We start from the raw sequence: 19,975 nt of genomic DNA on the forward strand, positions 1-19,975 counted from the left end.
TGACATTGCAACTTTGATTTCCAAATGAAATACAAACTTGACCTTCAGCTGAAACTACTGAGCCGCAGTTTTTTTTATCTACAATTTTTTTTATTTTCATAGGACCAATAAGACGTTTCTGAGATCTCTGAGTCCAGAGTGATTTAACACAAGCAGTGTAGCAGCTTTAATCCATCTCTGGCATGTATCTGTGTGTGGTGGCTCTTTATTTACTGGCTCCAGATCCAAACAAAGGCTTGTGAATTTCTCTTACATCAGTCAATGGGCTTTGCTGATGTTTAAGCCCGCTAGTTTTGCATTTTTCCCTCCTCTTAATTTTGCATTAAAAATAATAAAGCAGCTCTTTGAAGAGTTAGCTCAGTTCAAATTCAAAGTAGAGCTCAGCAATTGTCCAAATTAGAACTTTTACAATACGGAGATCAATGTAGTTAAAAAAACCTAATAGGCACCCTTCTGTCAAAATTTAATCTGAGGATGATTGATGAGGGATTAATGACCCTAATTAATTGCTTTTAATTTCCGGTCACATGATGCCCCCCACCCCCAGGATGTCTAATGACCTCAGTATGCTTAACATGTGTGACACTATATTCCTGGTCATTTCAATTCAACCAATAGAAACAGAGACAGGCTCCGAGTTTTATGAGTAATACAATTAAAGTATGAAAAAAACAATAAGTGTTAGATAATAAAGAATAATACAATATAGTACATTTACGGTAAATACAATGTCGTAATTAACTCCGGTTTTGCTCACCAAGCCCTGCGTTTGTGTGCGTGTGTCTGGACAGAATACTGGACAGGGAGAGGGTTGAACTTAGAACATGTCCCCAAGGATGTCTCAATGCCATACATTGTTTTGGTGAACTCCTTCCGACCTCTATGAGTTTGAATTAGCCAATAGAAGCAGGGACAAGGGGTTCGGCGTTAGAAAATCAGTAGTAATATACAATATAGTAAATTTAAATAGAATGTTGTAATTAACTCTGGTTTTAAACAGAAGGTCTTACTGATACATTGCCTGAAGCGGGGCAGGCCTCACCCATCAGGAAGAGTCTCATGACCTCTGGTCAGCATGCGTGACACGTGTGGCTCTCTATATTTCCGATCATTTCGATTGGGTCTCTATCAGGAGTTGATTGGTGTGATGTAAACGCCAGCACAGGATTCATTCTTGTGACTTTTGGGGTGTGGTGCTAATAATGCTGAGGTTAATGGTTCAATCCCCATACTGGTCAATAGAAATCTAAAGTCTTTCAGACAAACAATACTTCAAAATTAATAAGGGTGGAAAACAAAATCAATACTGGAAAATACACCTTTAAGCATGTTGATTTCGAAAAACATAACAGCATTTCTTCAAATCTTCATTGTAGTGAGATCATGTACGTTTTTCTTATATTGACGAAAATGCAAGATTATGTGTGGCTGGTTAGCTCAGTTGGTCGGTGCGTGGTACTCATAAAGCCAAGGTCATGGGTTCAATCCCCACATTGGCCAATGGAAACATAAAGTGTTTCATGAAATCAACTCTTCAAAGTAGCAGGAGGCTTTAAATTAAACCATAATTCATGTTGATTTTGAAAAACTTTAGAATTTCACTGCTTTTGTCAAGATCATGTAAGTTTTTCTTACATTGATGAAAACTCAACATTAGGTGTGGCTGGTTAGCTCAGCTGGTCAGAGTAGGGTACTTAGAATGCCAAGGTCATAGGTTCAATCCCCACACTGGCCACCTGAAATATAAAGTCTTGAGGAAATCAAGTCTTCAAAATAGCAGAAGGCTATGTATTAAACCATTATGCACATTGATTTTGAAAAATAATAGAATATGAGCTCTTTACTCAAATCGTCTTTGTGGTAAGATAATGTAAGTTTTCTTAAATCCATGTAAGCATGCTGAGGTCATGAGACATCCTGGGGGAAGCGGGCATCATGTGACCGGATTGGAGGAGGAGAGGGATTCATGTGACCGGAAATTCAAAGGAATTAATTAGGGTCATTATTCACTGATCAATCATCCATCCATCCATCCATCCATCCATTATCTGAACACCCTTCTTCCCTAAATGGGGTCGGGAGGGTTGCTGGTGCCTATCTCCAGCTGCGTCCCGGGCGAGAGGCGGGGTACACCCTGGACAGGTCGCCAGTCTGTCGCAGGGCAACACAAAGACATACAAGACAAACAACACACTCACACACACACTCACACCTAGGGAGAATTTAGAGAAACCAATTAACCTAACAGTCATGTTTTTGGACTTTTGGGAGGAAGCCGGAGAACCGGAGAACCCACGCATGCACAGGGAGAACATGCAAACTCCATGCAGAAAGACCCCGTGCCGGGAATCGAACCCAGGACCTTCTTGCTGCAAGGCAACAGCTCTACCAACTGCGCCACTGTGCAGCCCTGATCAATCATCCACCAATTAAATTTTGACAGAAGGGTGCCTATATGGTTTTTTTTGTAGTTCATAAATCAAATGTAATTCAACAGTTTTAGGGTGTTTTCCTGCCAACGACTATGTGTCAGAGCAAACCATAACATCTTGGTAAGTTGAGATATTCCACAAATCATTATGAGTACAAGACAAAAAAAAAAATGGTGGAATTCGAATTTAACACTAAATCTCTATTCATGCCACGTATCGCTTGCTCACAGCATAAATAACAGAAAAAGACACAACAAACTAAAACTGGCAACACATCAGAGGATGAGAGCAAAGGATTGTGAACATGAAAAGTATTTTAAATCATTTTTCAAATTAATTTTTAACATCTGATGCTGCCTAAAGACTGAATCCCTTCACAGAGATTTATAAACTATTTATTTCCAGTAGGATGAGAATCAATCTTGTGAAACCCCTGACTCTACTTTACACTAGTATTTATTAAAAACTAGAATTTTATTTTGGTAAACGGATTCAATAACAGCTGTGACAGATATGTTATCTTAGATGTCACAACATATGAAGCTAAAGCAGGCAGGACAGGTACGACTGCACATGGGGGAAGGTATTTCTTGAATCTTGACAGCTGGTTTAAAGGAAATCTAGTTTGTCTTTTGTTTTCAGTTCCAGCTCAGAAAACTTTAAGAAGTAGACCCAACTCATTTCCTCAAAATCACCCAAGAGACGTCAACACCAGACAACACAAATTAGCATCTTACATTTTGAAGTTTTTCTATCGGCTCACTACAGTAAACACTCTGCAGGAAGTTTATACTCTGTAAGTTTGATTCCTTTTTTAGGGAAAAACCCAAAAGCAGGCAAAAGCAGAACAGTGACATGAAAACATTTAGTCAACCAGGAAGTCCCCTGTAAATACGATCACTTTTTGAAAGAGATCCGTCACAAATAGCTTCAAGCAAATCCAATAAATCTGCAATACTGTGCAAAACGTTTAAACCACCACTGATTTATTTTTTCTTTGCTTCCAAGAGTAAAGCATTTATGTAATCTTTTAGAGGAGTCTGCGTCACTGGTTCTGATTCTCTGGAAGCCTTCCATAATTTTCAGTAGATTTTTTCACTCATTTTTTCTATACAGTCCCCAATGATGCACTTATATTATGCAGATCTTTTTTGTTGAAAGAACAAAAGAAGGCAAGTGAAGAACAAAATAAAATAGATTAAAAAAAATATATATAGTTCTGTAAAAATAAATTTACGGAATGCAAGTAGATCCTGAAAGTCACAGCTTTATGATGTTATAATATAAAAATGAGGCTAAGATGTGACACAGGACCGGAAAGAAACTTCATCCACTCAACAAGATTCTCAAAATGGGAAACAACTTCCTCTGTTGGTTAATTGGATTTCATTTCGTGGTAACCAGAGATTTTACTAATATTATTCATATCAAAAGGATATGGATATTGATATTCATATCTAGTAGTTGTTGAACTACTATTTTAAACTAACGTAGAGGGTTTGTTGGAACTTGTTTACAGATAATCTCAAAATTATTCATTTCAATGGAAGAATTAGGCTGAAGTAATCTATTAATTTTCCCAAAAATCTTTCTTCTGGCTGGAAGAATATCAGAGTTTTGGAGAAACCAACTCTGAGTCTTGGCTTGAAGCCACGTTCTCTGAAGCCAGAACATGGATCTGGTAATGACCCAACTTAACCACCTTCCAGCTGCATGCTGAAAAACCAGTGCTAATTGTTTTAGTATTTCAGTAACAAAGTAACTAATGCTGGCAAAATAAGTTAAGCACAGCGTATAGATTCGCATTTTATGTCTTTAAACATTAGAGTACAGTACATTGCATATGATCAATTTAGAGAGATACAAACAATCAGAGGTGCACTAAGCAGTTTGTTTCTGCGCCTCAGACTAAGTTTTAGGAGCATTCATAATTGAATTTTCAGGCTGGGATTGGTGAGAACCATCCAACTTTCCCACATAGAAATCAGATGATATTCATGTTTACTGGACCCTGACGACCTTGCAGAATTCTAATAGAAAGTGGAAGTTTGTTTTTCATTTGTTTATGTCAGAAACGGTTGGGAAAAACTTTAAAACAGCTTGCGATAGTCTAAGAAACTGTATGAAAACCACTTCAAAAGATTAATAGAAAGTCTGGCTGCAAGTATAAAGACATCAAGAGTGACTGTGGACTTGTACACATAGTTTTGGTTTCCAGCAATTGCTTTATATCTCCGTTTCTAATATAGAGCGCTAGTTTTGATAGCAAAATGTCATAGTTGTTATGATATTGTCATATTACAGGCATAGTTTCATTTTTATTTGCTCTCTGCTGCCTTTTATTTTGAACATTCAGAAATGTATGACTAAATAAAAGGAGTGCATCATAGAAACGTCACCAATTTCATAATTTCTCCACTATTCAAGTGACATTCACAATACTAAGCTATTCTATAATAGCTCTAAAACTACTACATGTAATGAGAAGTAATAGAAAGCTCTAGATCTGAAGACAAAACCACCGTCCTCTCACTGATGTCTGCCTCTATCAACTGGTGATGATGTTGAACGACCAATCAGAGCTCACCCCACTGATCCATCCCACAAGTTTTTTTATTGTAATTTTTTTTTTTATATCCACAGTGGCACTTTCTTACCTTCACTGGAACTCGTTTAGTTTTCCTTCCTCATTCTGAGAGCAATTTATACTTTAGAGTTCTTGGATAATTCTTCAGATTGATTCTCTGAAGGAGCGCAGACATAGTCCCAGAGAGGATGGCCGACAATCAAGAAGATGCCCCCCTGGCTAGAGGAAGTGTTTCTGGCAGCCACGAAGTCCTGATTAACAATGCAGGACCCAGAGGGTGAGATGAACAAATCATGCATTCATTTTTATTTGTAACACAACATTTTTGTTTTTTATTTTTTAAATTAATTACTATTGTTGTTTAGTTGAGAGGGGTATTTGTTCATTTATCTAAACTGGGAGGATTCATTGTATAATATAACAATGAAGACCCAGTCTGCACATTTCCCTTGCATTTAGAGGGTTGCATACAAGAGATACAACACATTTCCTTTAATTTAACGGAGTTTATATTGCACTAAATAGAAAGTGTAGGTTTCTGATTTACTTTTCAGGTCTTAAAAACAAAGAAGCCCCTTTTGCTCTGTTGACATATCCTGGAAAATCTGTATGTTTTAAAAATCTTTGCAATATTTTAGATAATTTTTGTTCCAAAAATGATCTTTGCTGAAAGATTTTTCTAAATACGAAACGGCCTCTCGAGAAATGACTTCTACCAAGTAACTAGTGACGCTGTCACTCGGATTGGCAAGACACTCTTTTTTCACTATTAATATATTTTTATATATAAAAAGGGATTATTGAACATTTAAAATATAATCATTGTCAAATTGAATAAATGTTAAGAATATTTAATAAAAAAACAACTATCCATCCGAGGTAGACCTTCGAAAATAAACTTCCGTGTTGTACCAGAGAAAGAAATCTGCCTAGTAACTACTGATGGTTACCTGCTATTGGCGGACAGTGAAAAAAGACAAACGAAACAGAGACCCTACGTTTTCATTTTTCTTTTGTTCATTTTTGTTTTTATTGTATATAAACCACCATATTGGTAATAGTAATAGTTTTACTGTTTATTTATTTATTTAGTTAGTTAGTTAGTTAATTAGTTAGTTAGTTAGTTAGTTAGTTAGTTAGTTAGTTAGTTAGTTAGTTAGTTAGTTAGTTAGTTAGTTAGTTAGTTAGTTGTTACTTAGATTGAGAAGATGCTCTTCAATAAAAATTCTTTTAAAATAGAGTAGTACAATTGAAAATGTATAAACAAATGTATAAATTAAACCATTAAAAATACCCATAATTTAAACAAGTATGAGAGTAATAGAGGCAAATCACAGAACTAACTAAAAGTTTCTGTTTGGGTTATTTTTAAACAGTTTTTTTTAATTATTATTTCTTAGCTTTACTTAAAGTTGCTTTGCTTGTATTTTATTTATTTATTTACATTTGACACACATTTCTCTCCTAAAGTTAAAGTTAACAAAGAAAAAGCTACAGTCACATTAAAAAAAATAAGAAAAAAAAGTTTGGCTGACTCATGCAATGGTTTTTTCCTATGTATTCTGGACGGTCCAAAGTTCCAATATATCTCTTGTGAAAGTGTCTTCTCATCTCCCCAGCACTCTGAGCGGTCTTTTGGAAATCCCTTTGAGTAACTTTATTAATATGTGGGCGGCTAAAATATGTTGTGTGTTTTTTCTTTATTTGTTTCTTGTTTTGTTTTTTTCTTCTGTCATGGTGTGATCCACTTTTAATGATCAATATTTGATTTTTTTTTACATTTGTTTTGCAGTGGATCCAACAGCCGTGCCTTGAAGATCGCTGGCCTGACCACGCTGGCATGCCTGCTGCTGGCCAGCGAGGTCTTCACCGCATACATGGTGTTTGACCATAAGCAGCAGATCCACAACCTGGTGAAGAACTCTGAGAGGATGGGCAAACAGATGGCTCGCGTATCTCAAGGTAGAAAATGACTATGTGAAATTTCTAATAGTCAGACAGAGTGAGGAATCAATAGCTGAAAAGGGAAGTGAGGACGTTATTTGGAAAAGCGTTTTTTGTTTGTTTTTTTAATGTGGCACAAATAAAATTGGCGTGATGATTCATAAAGGGGAAAAACCAACTGCGCTGTAAGCCAAGTCATTTCATATATGATGTTATACTAATACTTTTTTCAGCCATTCTAGGTAAAACTCATTTGTTTGTAGTTAATAGGAAGACTAATAAAAACCGGGTCAGTATCCAACAGTTTGACTCCTGGCTGCAAAGCCTTTCTCTTCCTGAATAATTATCATTTTATTCATATCTATCTTCTGATTTCCATGTGAGCTCTGTAGTAGTTAAGATTGTGTTTCTGGGTTTTATTTTTTTTGTGTGTGACCCCCTGGAGTTTTTAATGCCTTCTTAAAGAAGGTTTGATAGGCTGACCACTCCTGAGACCACTGTTCTATGTTTTCCTTATTTATGACTCTCAGTGTGGTTCATTGGAGTCCCAGACCCTTAAAATGTCTTTGTAACTCTCCTGACAGACAGACGGGAACAACCTTGTTTCTTAGAACAGATCACAAGTTTTTACAATTTCAGCCCTTTAGCCTACTTCATGTGGTCAAACTGGTTCCATTCAACTGATTTTATTTAAAAAAAGTATTTGTTATCTTTGCTCTAACTGGAATGGTTTTGTCTTGGCTGTTCCTCAGGTGTTGCCCCATCCAGGATGGCCATGCCCATGAACAGCCTGCCTCTGCAGTTGGACTTCACCGAAGACGACACATCTTCCAAGATGTCTGTGAGTTCACGGCAACATTACAGAAAACAAAACAAAACTGTTAAATATGACAGTTATTAGAAAATTAAAGTTATTAGATACTTGAGTTTTATACATGGACCCTTATTCCCCACAGAAGTTGGAAGACACTGCCATGGTCAGTGTGGAGAAACAAGTCATGGATATGATGAAGGTACGTCGCACTCAGAATCTTGTGGTTCCTCTCACTGTTTTAGGTGTATTTTTAAGCGCATATTTGTTTTGAGCAGGACATCAGCCTGCCACAGTTCAACGAGACCTTCCTGGCCAACCTGAGGAGCCTGAAGCAGCAGTTCAATGACAGCGAGTGGAAGGTGACGCTTACTGCTTGCCAATGGGGAAACCCTCCCAAAAACTGTGGTTATTTAAATTAAACAACCATTTCATCCTGCATTTTGGACATGTTGTCCTCTGCAGAGCTTCGAATCCTGGATGCGTTACTGGCTGATCTTCCAGATGGCCCAGCAGGAGCCTGCAGGCCCCACCCCTCAGCCAGGTTACTGCAGCTTTTATTGCATTCAGTATCTACTCAAACATCCATTTGACGCACAGTGTTTAATAATAATAATTATTTTTATTTTTTTTTCAATGTTTCGACAGCCTCTATGATCAAGAGCAAATGCCAGATGGAGGCCACACCTGGAGTGGGAAAGATCGGTGCATACAAGCCCCAGTGTGACGAGCAGGGCCACTACAAGCCCATGCAGTGCTGGCACGCTACCGGCTTCTGCTGGTGTGTGGATCAGTCCGGCAACCCCATCCAGGGCACCACAATGCGCGGCCGCCCTGACTGTCAGAGAGGTAGCAAACTCAGATCAAAGGTCAGATTCTTATGTTGTAATTTCGAAAGATGACATATTGATTACCTCCTCTTTTCGTAAACTAAACGTAGCTGCCGGATTTCGTCGCATGATGGTCCCACCAAGAATGATGCAGAAGACCTTCATTGAAGACGGTGCGGCACTTTGATGAAGTTGTTTTATCTAGTCACCCTGATGTTTTGCAAGAATGTTTGGTTGTGATAAGCTGTGTATTTTTTGTCTTTCAGAGGGAAAAGAAAATTAAGAGAAAGCTGGAAGCAAAGCATTTCTTCTTGCTAGGACTATCTCTGCAGACTCGTGAAACTGGTTATTTTAAATTGGACGCCATTTTCCAAATTGGAGCAGTTTAACTTTGAAGCGAGCTTCCTTTTCGTGTAATCACTTCATGCTACACATTTTACTATCTGCTTGGAATAAAATCAGTAGAGGCCTGTTACATTAATGCTTTTAATATCTTTTTCTTGGGTGCCTTGATTTACGTAGCAGAAAATTTATCAAATCCTGTGAAATGTTATGTGTTTGTTTGAGATGAATGGTTAAATGGATGGTTCACCCAAATAAAATGAATAAATAAAGAACATATTTGATTTATAGTTCCAGTTTCACCTGCCTAACACTGAGTCAAATGTTTAGTTTTCGTAATTTTGGTGAACCTGCCCTTTAACAATTGGAAATGGAAATGTTTTTTTTTTTTTCTTTTAAATGTATAAGAACTGGCAATAAAGATTTCTCCCTACAACAATCACATTATTTGTCCCAATGTCTTTAGATCAGACAGCTGTTAAAGGTATTAATGAAATAAGGCCTGAATAAACATATTAGTGATTAATTGCAATTGCATCGTTACATCCTGGATTCTGTGTTGTCTGTTTGTAGCTTCTGTGTCGATTTCAGCTCACTTAAGACTTAACATTGCTCAACTGACATTATGCAAGCAACATTTATCCATTAAATCTGCATTTCAACCTGGAAAGACTCCGCACAGAGAAAGAGAGTGGTAATAGAAAGTTTAATTGGCAAATGAAAGTCTTTGGCGCTCGGACTCAGGAGGAAGACATTTCGCTGGTATCAGCTGTCAGAGAGAATGAACCAAATGAAAGATTTGGCTGTGTAGGAAGATTACAGACGTCTTTCCCCACCTTGGGCCCGGACACTGGTGGTGGAGAGGATGGTGAAGACTGAATGGATGTCGAAGAAAGCGGAGGAGGGGTGGAGAAAGGTTGAAGCTCAGCCAAAGAGCGGAAGCGGATGAACAGCTGGACTTTATCAAGGGAGCGACGCTTTTGGAGGAGGCCATCACAGACAGGTTGGAATCGAGGCGCATGGTGAGATGTTTGGCTGAGCGGGTGAGATGACAAGAGTCTTCCAGTTTGAATTTACGCCTTGGTTTCATATCTAAATTTAGCCATAATTTAGATTAAAGCTCCACCAACTACCATTTCTAAGAATACGCAAATTAAACCGTTTCCTGTGCCGGAGCTTCCTCTGCTGTTGACTAAAAGAAGACTGTTCAGCTACTGAATGAATGCTCACATTTCACCTCCAAACAAGTTCTTTGTCCTCAATTGTAGTGATTTTTACTAACGTCTGGAGCAGTGCTTAAAAATACTTTTGGAGTTGAGAGACAACGTTCTCACTGCATGCTTAAGTTATCTACTGTGTGGAGAGGAGCCCCAGAGTCAACAGATCTGCAAGAGAAACAGAAAAGAAAACAGAAAGCAGCTTTGTTTCCATAATGAGTGATATATATATGTATATATTTTAAATGACAGATTCCTGCCCATTCTCAATATTGCCCTTAAAAATGTATCTTTTGAAACTGCAGTCCCATGATTTAAGCCAGTGAAAGTAGATTCTGTCTCATTAATAATTCACCCTGCTGTAATAAAATCCAGGTCAGAAAGTGGCTGTGCAAAAGCCACACATTCAGGATGGCCACAGCAGTCATGAACACACCTGTAAGTATATATTTAATGCAGTACTTTAATAAATTGTATAATTTTTTTTAGAGGCATAGAGATATTTAAGATTAGCAAAGACTGTATTGACGTATTGGTTGAATTGTTACTCATCTCCATCCACTGTTAGATGTGTGGGGGAGTAGAGACAGTGAGAGTGGGAGTTGTACTCACGACAAGCCCAGGTAAATAAACTACTGGAATATGTGCATTTATTTGGTTTTGAGTGCTGAGTTGAAGAAGGTTCACGTGTTCTTGGACTCACAGAATATAAAGACTGTGTAGCTTTAGCAGTTGAAGGATGTGAAATTAACCACAAATCTGCTGCCAATGAGGTAAACCTATTCCTACAGCACAGTATTTAAGATGTTCTCTAGAAGGTGCCACAAATCAGACTTGTTTTTTAGGAACCAAAGTCCTTCACATTTGATCAGGTTGTAACAGCCGACTGTGTAGAGGTAAGGTAAAACACTTTCTAATCTGTTTTCAGACACTTTCTGTTTGCTATTAAATATTTTAAGTCTTAGAAACTAACAATCTGAACCGAAACATGCAGAGTCTTCACTCTGAGCTCCTGCAGCCTCTGACCGAGTCCATATCGAATGGCTATAACGTAGCACTGCTGATGTGTGGAACTCCCACGGAGATGGTTGGAGCCGTGACGGACAAAAGTATCCTCAGACAGGTGGACAATAACATTTTTACTCTATGCATTAGAGCAGGGGTGGGCACTCCTGGTCCTCGAGGGCTGGTGTCCTGCAACGTTTAGATGTATCTCTACTTCAACACACCTGTGTCAAATAATGAGGTCATTAGCAGGACTCTGGAGAACCTGACTGCACTTGGGAGGTGATTCAGCTGTTGGATTCAGATGTGTTGGACCAGGGAGACATCTAAGAGTTGCAGAACACCAGCCCTCGAGGACCAGAAGTGCCCACCCCTGCATTAAAGGATGTTCTGTTTTTGCTTTGACTGGATCCTGAGACTCCAACCTTGCTTTAGGTCCTGACAAGTCTGTTTAGTTGCACAACATCAGAGGAAAAAGCTGAGTCCTTCACCTCTGTATCATTTCTTCAGGTCTGTCCTTGTGTTTAAAGGTAGAACCCCATAGCAGCTTAGACGTGACATGACTTGGAATATTGTTTCTCTGACAGTTTTACCCAGATGGGAACGCAGTGGATCTCCTCAGCCTCAATAAAGAAACTTTGCAGCTCGTAATCCATCCTGTACTCGGAAGGTATATTACTATTATGTATTGACAATGATTTAGATTTTGAAAAGAAAATCTAATATTTAGTTTCCCAGTGGCCAAAGCTTCTTGGTATTATTTAAAGCTGCCTTGATCAATAGATCTTGCAGATCTGACGTATAATGTTTTGTGTGTCCATCAGGGATTTTATCTCTTTTTCTGCTGACCTCCCATGGGGGAGTCCCATGGAGTTTCATTTTACATCCTTTTTGTCATAGTACTTGATGCCTCTTGGGCACTATTTTTCAGAAATAACATTTTCTTTCATGTTTATGTAGTAGATTCTCATCTTTATTTCATACTGAAGCACACTGGAGAGCGTTCTGTCCTGAACCTGAAGTCCCTTTGTTGATTGTAGGAGATGGATGGCACAAAATGTTCAAAATTCTAGTGAGAATAAGAAAGAAGTTTTGCTGTGTAGACACGACAACGCCAACAAGATCACCTTTTAACTTTCTTAACTTCTTGTTCCCACACGAGAAAATCGTGTTTAGATGTGAAAAATGACTCTCATCCTAAAGATATACACCCAATTATGGTTAAGAGCAGAACATTGGACTATTCTGAAGTGGCCTTCTATAAGTCCTGATCCAAATCCTGTTGAACATAGGATGCAGTAAAAAAAAAAGAACACATTTAATAAATTCTACCCATTCTAGGCCATTCTCCAGACATTCTGGAGACATCCTTCCAAACTTCTCCACACAAACAAGTGGAGAAGTTTGTTCACAAAGAGTACTTGTGCCAAAGTACCTATGGCAGGTGCAGCAGTCTGTTTGATAATCAAAGGAATCACTTGATTCCTTAGTTGCATAACAAAATCTTGTCATTTTTGGCCTGTTTATATTCTGTTAACCCTCATTTCAAAATCAGTGTCTGATTTTCATTGGTTAAATTGTATTGCATTTTTATTAATCCTTTCTTTTGTCAGTTTCTAGATCTTTCAGTGACCATTGTGGCTTTTTTCAGTAATTAACAGAAGTTTGCCAACAACTTTGTTCATATGTGTAATAGTTTTGTAAAAACAAAAACAGAAAAATCCAGTTTTTTTCCACAGTCTAAACAGATTACAGAAATCTTTGCTACATTGTCAAAAGGCAACCTTGAGAAGCTAAGGGATGCTTTAATCACATCTCTCTTTGTTTGATTTAACCTTCCAACAGGGACAAGCAAACAAGAACACATTTTTCCAATTTTGAATTCCTTTTACAAATAGCTTTGAAAATAATTTTAATCACTTTTGCATCCTCTCGGTAGTTATGCTGCATTTCACCTGCCTGACTTGCTGTACCTGTTTGTACTGTTGCTTTGTCTCAGGTCAATGTGCCAGATGCTTTTACCTGCTCCAAAGGCTTGCGGTGAAATTTGAGGTGATAGAGCATTTGTTGTCCCAGACTCAAAACTGTGGAATGCTTTCTCACTGCCTCGGGCAGATTTATCTTTTTATATTAAGGAAGCCTTTTTGAGCCCACTGCACAACGTAGTCATGGTTAGGTGACATAAAAAAGGAAAAATAAAAAAAGACCTTCAGAAAGTGTGGAGAAAAATCGATCATCACCACTTTAAAAGATTGCAAGAAATCTTGGCCTGATGACGGCAAAACATTATCAAATTAGTGGTTGTTATATATAGCAACCACTATATATATTTTGTTCCAAATTACACTATATACTGAGGTACAACCATGATTAAAAAATCCTTTTATCTGAGGCTTTAATATATAAATGTTCTGCTCTTTACCAAATCTTAAAGGTCTGTCGGTGACATACAATGATGTCAGATGTACAAATGCACAAGTGAGAGATTCCTTTGCCCTTTAATAAACAAGATGGAGGCAAGGAAATAATAAAGTGCTCCCTAAATAATCATATCTACAAAATATATAATGCCCAAGAATATAAAAGGATGCAAGTTTAAAAAACAACTAATGCCTATGTGGCTGACACATAAACCACATATCTATCTCTGTTTTGTTTTTCAGTGTTGTAGAAGGTTTATCTGAGGTGTGTGTATGTTCAGCAGAGGAAGCCTGTGATGTTTTTAAAGCCTGCAGGGAGTCAATGAAAACCAACGGAGGAAGCATTTCCAGCCGGTAGGTCATATTTCATCAAGACGCTCCAAAAGGCTTAAACACAGAGGATAGAACCAAACATCTTGCATTTACTTGATTTTCTGAATTGTAAAACAGTCTCAGTGAGGGAACCTGCTTTCTCTCCACGACATCTGAATAAATAAACGCGCTTGTTGTCTGTGTTGCATGTTTTCCTCAGATGCAGTTTCCTGTTCTCAGTGACAGCTGAGTGGAAACTCCATCCGGAGCAGGCGGAGTCGGATGTCTGCCGCAGCAAACTGCAGCTGTTCGGCCTCACAGGAGGAGCCAGTAGGACTGACCTCAGAGGGTCGGTGACATACAATCCAAACCTATCAGTTACACGAGTCTGAGTGGCTGATCAAATATTTACCTACCGATGCTCACCAAACTGTAACAACCTGTCCAGAATACATGTGACACACTAATATTTGCCGCAATTGGTACTTTAATATCTCTACATTGCAATCCAATTTATGCTGCTAAACTGCGTCTCATATTATGTATTATTTCAGTTGACTTTAGCTTTAATAACATAAAGCTGCATAATTTTTAAAGTTTAATCAGTAACACTTTTATAACAAATTTATTATGTCAGATCATGATTTTTTGGTTAATGACAAGTTGTCATAAGAAAGACATTTTGAATAATGTCAACTTTGTATTAAAAGTGTCATGATTTACCGAATGACGCTTTATGACAACAGTCATAAATATTCATGAAGACTTACATGCTCATGACAGGTGTTATGTCATGTTTATGACGGTGTCATGACAGTCTTATTCACAACCCGTCAAATAAAGTGTTACCATAATTTCTTTTGTAAATTTAATCTGAGATATATTAAACGTTTAGTCTAAACTAAGAAGTGTGCTGAAAATCATGTACATAATTTCATGCTTGAGTTTTCCCCAAAATTAATAACCCTTTTGATTGAAACTGCATCTTTTAGGCTTTCTGAATTAATTTCTCCAAGATTTCTTAGCTTTATTATATACATTCAGTGGCTCATTGCCATCTGTCCAAGAGCAGAGTGTGTATTTACATAAAATGACAACGAAGTAAGTGACATAAATCAAGACAATGTGTTAACAGCGTGAGCTTTCTTCCAAGAAAACCCTCCTGGCTTGTTCTCCCATAAGGGCTGTCATGTTCCTGCAGCGACTCACAGATATGTCATTGTCTCTGACAATCATACCTCTTCTTAAACTTCATTCATATATTTATTTTCAAAATAACCAGCACAGGGATGAAAACCTTCAGAATAAGCAGCCATCTGCCATGTTGGGGATTTGGGGGAACAAGAGTATTTTTATGGGGAAGGTAAACAAAGAGAGGGGGAGTTAATGACAGAGAAAAAATTCAGTCGATAGCATCGAGGAATGAGACATTGCTAAGCTCCAGGGTATTTCAAAAGGAAAATAAGCTATGTTTATTGACTATAGACAGTAAATACACAGAAACACTGGAGCAGGAGCTCTTTATATGGAAATAAATACAGTATAGAGAAAATGAATGGTGTCAATAGCTACATTTAGGGCTTGGTCTAGGAACAAAACACAACTGAGCGCAATAAAACACTGAGCAGGAATACTTTCTCATGAATAAAGACAAAACACAATTGTAGCTCCACCGACTCTGTTCTATATTTATTGAAATACTGACACGTATTTTTGCTCAAACACACAAAGAACAATAAAACAGATATATTCCATCTATCAGCCAAAACTTGAATGGACATCGATTTCTCTGCGGTAGGGATTTCTGTGTGCGGTCAATAACATGGTGATGACAAATTGGCAACAAAAAATTCCAACTTGCTGTTCCTTATTTTCACATCAGATTTACTAATATAAGCATTTTTTTTTTCCCAGAGTCATCCCACTGTTGAAGGTCCTAGACCAGACACTAAACTCTCCTCCTGTAGTCGGCGACAGCCTCCTTCATGAATTGCTTAAAGATGCACTTACAGGAACCAACAGGACATTTCTCATCTACTGCATCAACCCTCAAGGTAAGTGAAAGGAACATATAAGTGGGAGGTGGTTGAATTAAATCTGACTCTGACTCTTCTTCTCAGGTTTCCTCGATGATGAAACTCAATCTGCTTTACATTTGGCTCAGAAAGTGAGAGGATTAGTTACTAAACCCACTTCTGTTTGCTGGAATCCGAGGACAGTTGAGCAAGAGCTTCGTGAAAGGATCATGGAGCTACAAAACGTGGTACTGCTAGGGGAGAGTGAGGTACAGAGCATTTACAAGTTAGCTCAGCTGACTCAGAATCTGAAGGTAAGTAAAGCACAATCAAAACTACAGCATTCAATACAGCAGAATTTCAGCGCAATAAAAATGTATTCTGCCATCTCTAAAATAGATAGTGAAACATCAGTCGTGGGAGAAGAGGAGAGAGGAGTCAGAGAGAATAAAAGCCAAACTTAAGGTCTGGTGGTTGTCCACCATAATACAACGTAGCTAAATTCAAACTTACACAGGTTAATATTTGCTTTTCAACGTGACAGAAATCATCAATCAGCAGTCACCAACTTTCTGTAGATTGTCTCATGAAAGAGAAAGGAAGTACAGAAACAGCTAAATATCTGCAGGAAAAGTTGAGACAAGAAATGGAGGAACACATCAGAGGTAACAGGATAAATCTCACAGTATAATTTATCAAGATATTCTTGAGTATTTTGTACGTCTCTGGTGTTTCCAGAAGGTAAAGGCAGCGCAGAAAAGGTCCAGGAGAGGGTAACCAGAATCCAGCAGCTGAAGGAAGCTCTGAGAGAAGAAACACTGAAGGATGGGAATGTTTCAGCAAAGTCCCAATTCTGTCAACAAGTAATGTACATTGTCTCAAATATTGCACTGTTTATGTTGTCCACTGATCAAGCTCAGGTACTCAATTTCTATTTCCAATTTAGATGGATTGTGCCATTTATCTTAAAGCTAGAAATATGAACGGAAAACCAGAAATTTGTCATTTAATGTTTTGGTGACTGAAACACAACATTTTCAATTGCTATTTTTGATCTATTCTTGATTTCTTTCAGAAAAATCTAACATATTTTTGCTGTTGTTACTCAAACGTTTCTGTTGAGAAAATGTATGCACTTTTGCCACAATAATTTGTGGTAATTTACAACCTCACTAACTTTTCTGTCTGACTTTATGGCTAGTCTTTGTAGCATCAAGCTTTAAAAACTAAAACCTCCATATTACAGGTATTTCTAACATTAAGAAGCATAAAATGGCAACATGTTTTCCTGGAGTCTGAGTAAAACAGATGTCCTTGTGAGTAGGCTACCTCGCAGCATGACATCACCAGCTTTACCAAAATGGAGCACCAGTATGGTTCTGACAAGATAATCATTTTCTGGTGTAAGGGTTCTTTCAATCTGCTCTGACAGACTTTTTACATGGTGTATCATTAAGAACACCTTCCACATGGCCACTTTGTCACATTACCTAATTTTAGAGGAATGGATCCTTTTTGGATCTTACTCAAAAAGGTGAGGTTGACTCATAAATCGTTTAGTCTGGTTTTTACACGCCTATAGTGATCAATGCTCAACACTGTTTCACTGTGACGGCATAGATAACTTTGTAGCTGTCACTCTAGCCTGGTTACTTATTTTCTTCTTTCACCAGGAGTGTCTTCATCCTGCCTTTAGCTGACCTGATTGGGGCATCTCCTTAAAAATAGTTCTTAATGCCCCAAACTTTCACATTTTAGTTCATATTTTTCCCCATAAACAGCTTAATTCTTTGATAAGAGCATTAAGGGAGAGATGGGTGAAAATCCCTATGAGCTCAACTTCAAACATTAACCCTGAGCAAATCTTCATTGTTTCATTTACTCATTTCCTTTCCAACACTATTTTCTCTACTTGAGAAACTCTTAAGCCTCGCAAATGTCATCCTCGCCACTCCTGTAAGTAATATCCCTCCTCAAAGCTTTGTGAAAACCCCCTCCAGCAGGATCTTGTTAGAAATCCACCGAGAATTTTTTTTAGAAAATGCTGTAATTATTGCCTCCCAGGGTAACTCTTTGCAGAAAGCTTTACGTACACGACCGCCGGTTGGACAACACATTTACAAAGCTTAGTCCAGTCTTTTCAACATCTAAACAAGATTTATGCTTGGATTAGTGGGCAACACACACTAAGACGTTAATTTTGCCATTTTAATGATTAGTCTCAGTTGGAATACAATGAAGCGCAGGAGCGGAGGAGGCAACTTAAGGAGGATCACACGAGATTAATTCAGGAGGAGGTGGCAAAGATGGAGAGAGACTTGGCGCAGGAGCAGCCGCCGGTGAGATAATGAGATACCCTGTTGTTTAACATTCTGTTTGTGATCTATCTCAGCCGAGAATGCTGAGTCAGTTTGAAGAAGTGCAAGGCTGAATTTATGGTGGGCAGAAATGGCTGCACTTCCATATTAACTCTGATATTTCCTTGAACTTTTTTTTTTTTTTCTTTTTCCATTTTATCCACTGTTTTTATTCATTGCTCCATCAGACAGAAAGCCCTCAGAGGGAGCTGCTGGTGCTGAGCAGAGAAAGGCAGGTCCTGGTGATGCAAATAGAGGCGCTTCGTGCTGAGGCCCAGCAGGCAGAAGGCGACCTTCAGGATCAGCATCACAGACACCAAACGGAGCTGCATTGTTTGAGGGAAGAGAGCCTACAGGTGGGAATTAATTGGCTTTAAATCCACACAAAATATAGTTTCTTGGTTTGGAAAAAAGATTTGCATAAAAAAAAGAGAGAGAGCACAAAAAACAACATCTTAGGCTGAGAAAGGAGCGAGTGCATAGTTTAGGAAAAAAAATACACTAAGTAATTACAATGCAGAGTAACATCGAACTCTTTTTTCCTCAAGATGTGCATGAAATTGAACCTAAGAACCAAAATCTAATTCTTAAGTTAGAATTTTGTAAATTCTTCTTTTGAATTATTTTCCTAAGGCTTTTCTTTAAGAAAGTTCAAAGACATGCATATCAAGATAAATTGATTGTGAATATGTTGTGGTTTCAACTACTACCAGTCTCCTCATTAACTTTAGAGGATCTTGGGTGCATGTTACTAAACCTAATCTCAGCCATTATTGTCTATAATAGGCTCGAACTCTTGGACTTTTGCCCTTACTGTACTGTATTTATTCAGTTTTAGGCCCCATTATGAGCTGACCAAAGCAGATCTGGTTGTCACTTCTCTTTATTGTGAATATAGTTTATTACTGTCATAGCTGAGTAGATTATTTGTATTAAAATCTTAAAAATAAACAAGCATAAGCTAACCCCAATGTTTGTAGGCTTTTGAAGTGCCTAGTAACAATATAATCTTACAGTCAAGAATCCAATTGACCCAACACACATTTATCTGCATCACCCAAACAGGCTCGTTATCAGTATTCCTGCTCTGCAGGTGTTCAGGGCGTTTCGTCAAGTTAGCGAGGAGCAGAGGAAGATTTCAGAGGGAAGATATAGGAGTGTGTTGCTGGAAGCTGTGCAGGATGCCATCTACCTGTCGGCTCAGAATCAGCAGCTGCAAGCTGAAAACAAGGAACTTCGAAAAGGTCAATGTTTCCCAGCAGCTGGTCACCTCACTGGAAAGACTCTTCACAATGTTCTCATGTTTTTCTAACTCTGCAGCACTGGGGGAGATTAAAGACGCTCTTGCTGTGCGAGGAGATCCTGTGACTGACCTGATAAACCAGCATCAATGAGTCTCATACAGAAAACACGTGTTGGTAAATGGCTCAGAAACTTTATTGGTCATAAAACGCGACATGTAACATTTATCCCCGATGTTGTGCTTTAAAGATGATCTGGTGTATGATTATGGATCCTTGCAGCATGTCTCTGCAACAATGTAACTGTGTGGCAAATAAAACCCAACATTTGATTCATTTTGCCAGCTTGTTCTTTGAGACACTTCAGCACCTGCAGTAAATAAAGTAAAGGACTAAAGGAGTTCAGTTTAAGGAAGCAGATGACATAAAAGCTAAATAAAACACAAACCAGACAATGCCCAG

General features: G+C 38.1%; 2 protein-coding genes and 1 non-coding gene across 8 annotated transcripts; all 3 read left to right on the plus strand.

The window, feature by feature from the left end:
- The first annotated feature begins 1,661 nt into the window (after positions 1 to 1,661).
- On the plus strand, positions 1,662 to 1,735 carry trnal-uag. Its single transcript has one exon. It is a non-coding gene; the product is annotated as a tRNA-Leu (tRNA).
- A 3,302-nt stretch (positions 1,736 to 5,037) lies between these two features.
- Positions 5,038 to 9,390, plus strand: cd74a (CD74 molecule, major histocompatibility complex, class II invariant chain a). The gene is made up of 9 exons (XM_044128066.1): positions 5,038 to 5,296; positions 6,812 to 6,981; positions 7,716 to 7,804; positions 7,920 to 7,976; positions 8,053 to 8,136; positions 8,240 to 8,318; positions 8,423 to 8,623; positions 8,715 to 8,777; positions 8,871 to 9,390. Exons 1-9 carry the CDS (start codon positions 5,208 to 5,210, stop codon positions 8,885 to 8,887), a joined length of 849 nt encoding a protein of 282 aa, XP_043984001.1. The 5' UTR covers positions 5,038 to 5,207; the 3' UTR covers positions 8,888 to 9,390.
- A 213-nt stretch (positions 9,391 to 9,603) lies between these two features.
- si:dkey-201i24.3 (kinesin-like protein KIF17) lies at positions 9,604 to 19,729 on the plus strand. Of its 6 annotated transcripts, none has more exons than XR_006371793.1 (19): positions 9,604 to 9,989; positions 10,539 to 10,601; positions 10,732 to 10,786; positions 10,869 to 10,936; positions 11,009 to 11,059; positions 11,158 to 11,286; positions 11,604 to 11,678; positions 11,756 to 11,838; positions 13,832 to 13,942; positions 14,121 to 14,249; positions 15,815 to 15,954; positions 16,021 to 16,229; positions 16,315 to 16,380; positions 16,460 to 16,580; positions 16,654 to 16,778; positions 18,135 to 18,254; positions 18,461 to 18,628; positions 19,338 to 19,516; positions 19,593 to 19,729. XR_006371793.1 is itself a non-coding variant. In XM_044128059.1 (19 exons), the coding sequence occupies exons 1-19, from the start codon at positions 9,966 to 9,968 to the stop codon at positions 19,664 to 19,666; spliced, it is 1,962 nt and encodes a 653-aa protein (XP_043983994.1). In that variant the 5' UTR covers positions 9,604 to 9,965; the 3' UTR covers positions 19,667 to 19,729. The 6 variants fall into 6 exon arrangements, 5 of the variants coding, with proteins under 5 accessions (XP_043983994.1, XP_043983997.1, XP_043983995.1 ...); XM_044128059.1 differs by having other exon boundaries at positions 19,366 to 19,516; XM_044128062.1 differs by having other exon boundaries at positions 16,120 to 16,229; positions 19,366 to 19,516.
- The last annotated feature ends 246 nt before the right edge of the window (positions 19,730 to 19,975 follow it).

Source organism: Gambusia affinis, linkage group LG09, assembly GCF_019740435.1.
Source record: "Gambusia affinis linkage group LG09, SWU_Gaff_1.0, whole genome shotgun sequence".
Lineage (NCBI taxonomy): Eukaryota > Metazoa > Chordata > Actinopteri > Cyprinodontiformes > Poeciliidae > Gambusia > Gambusia affinis.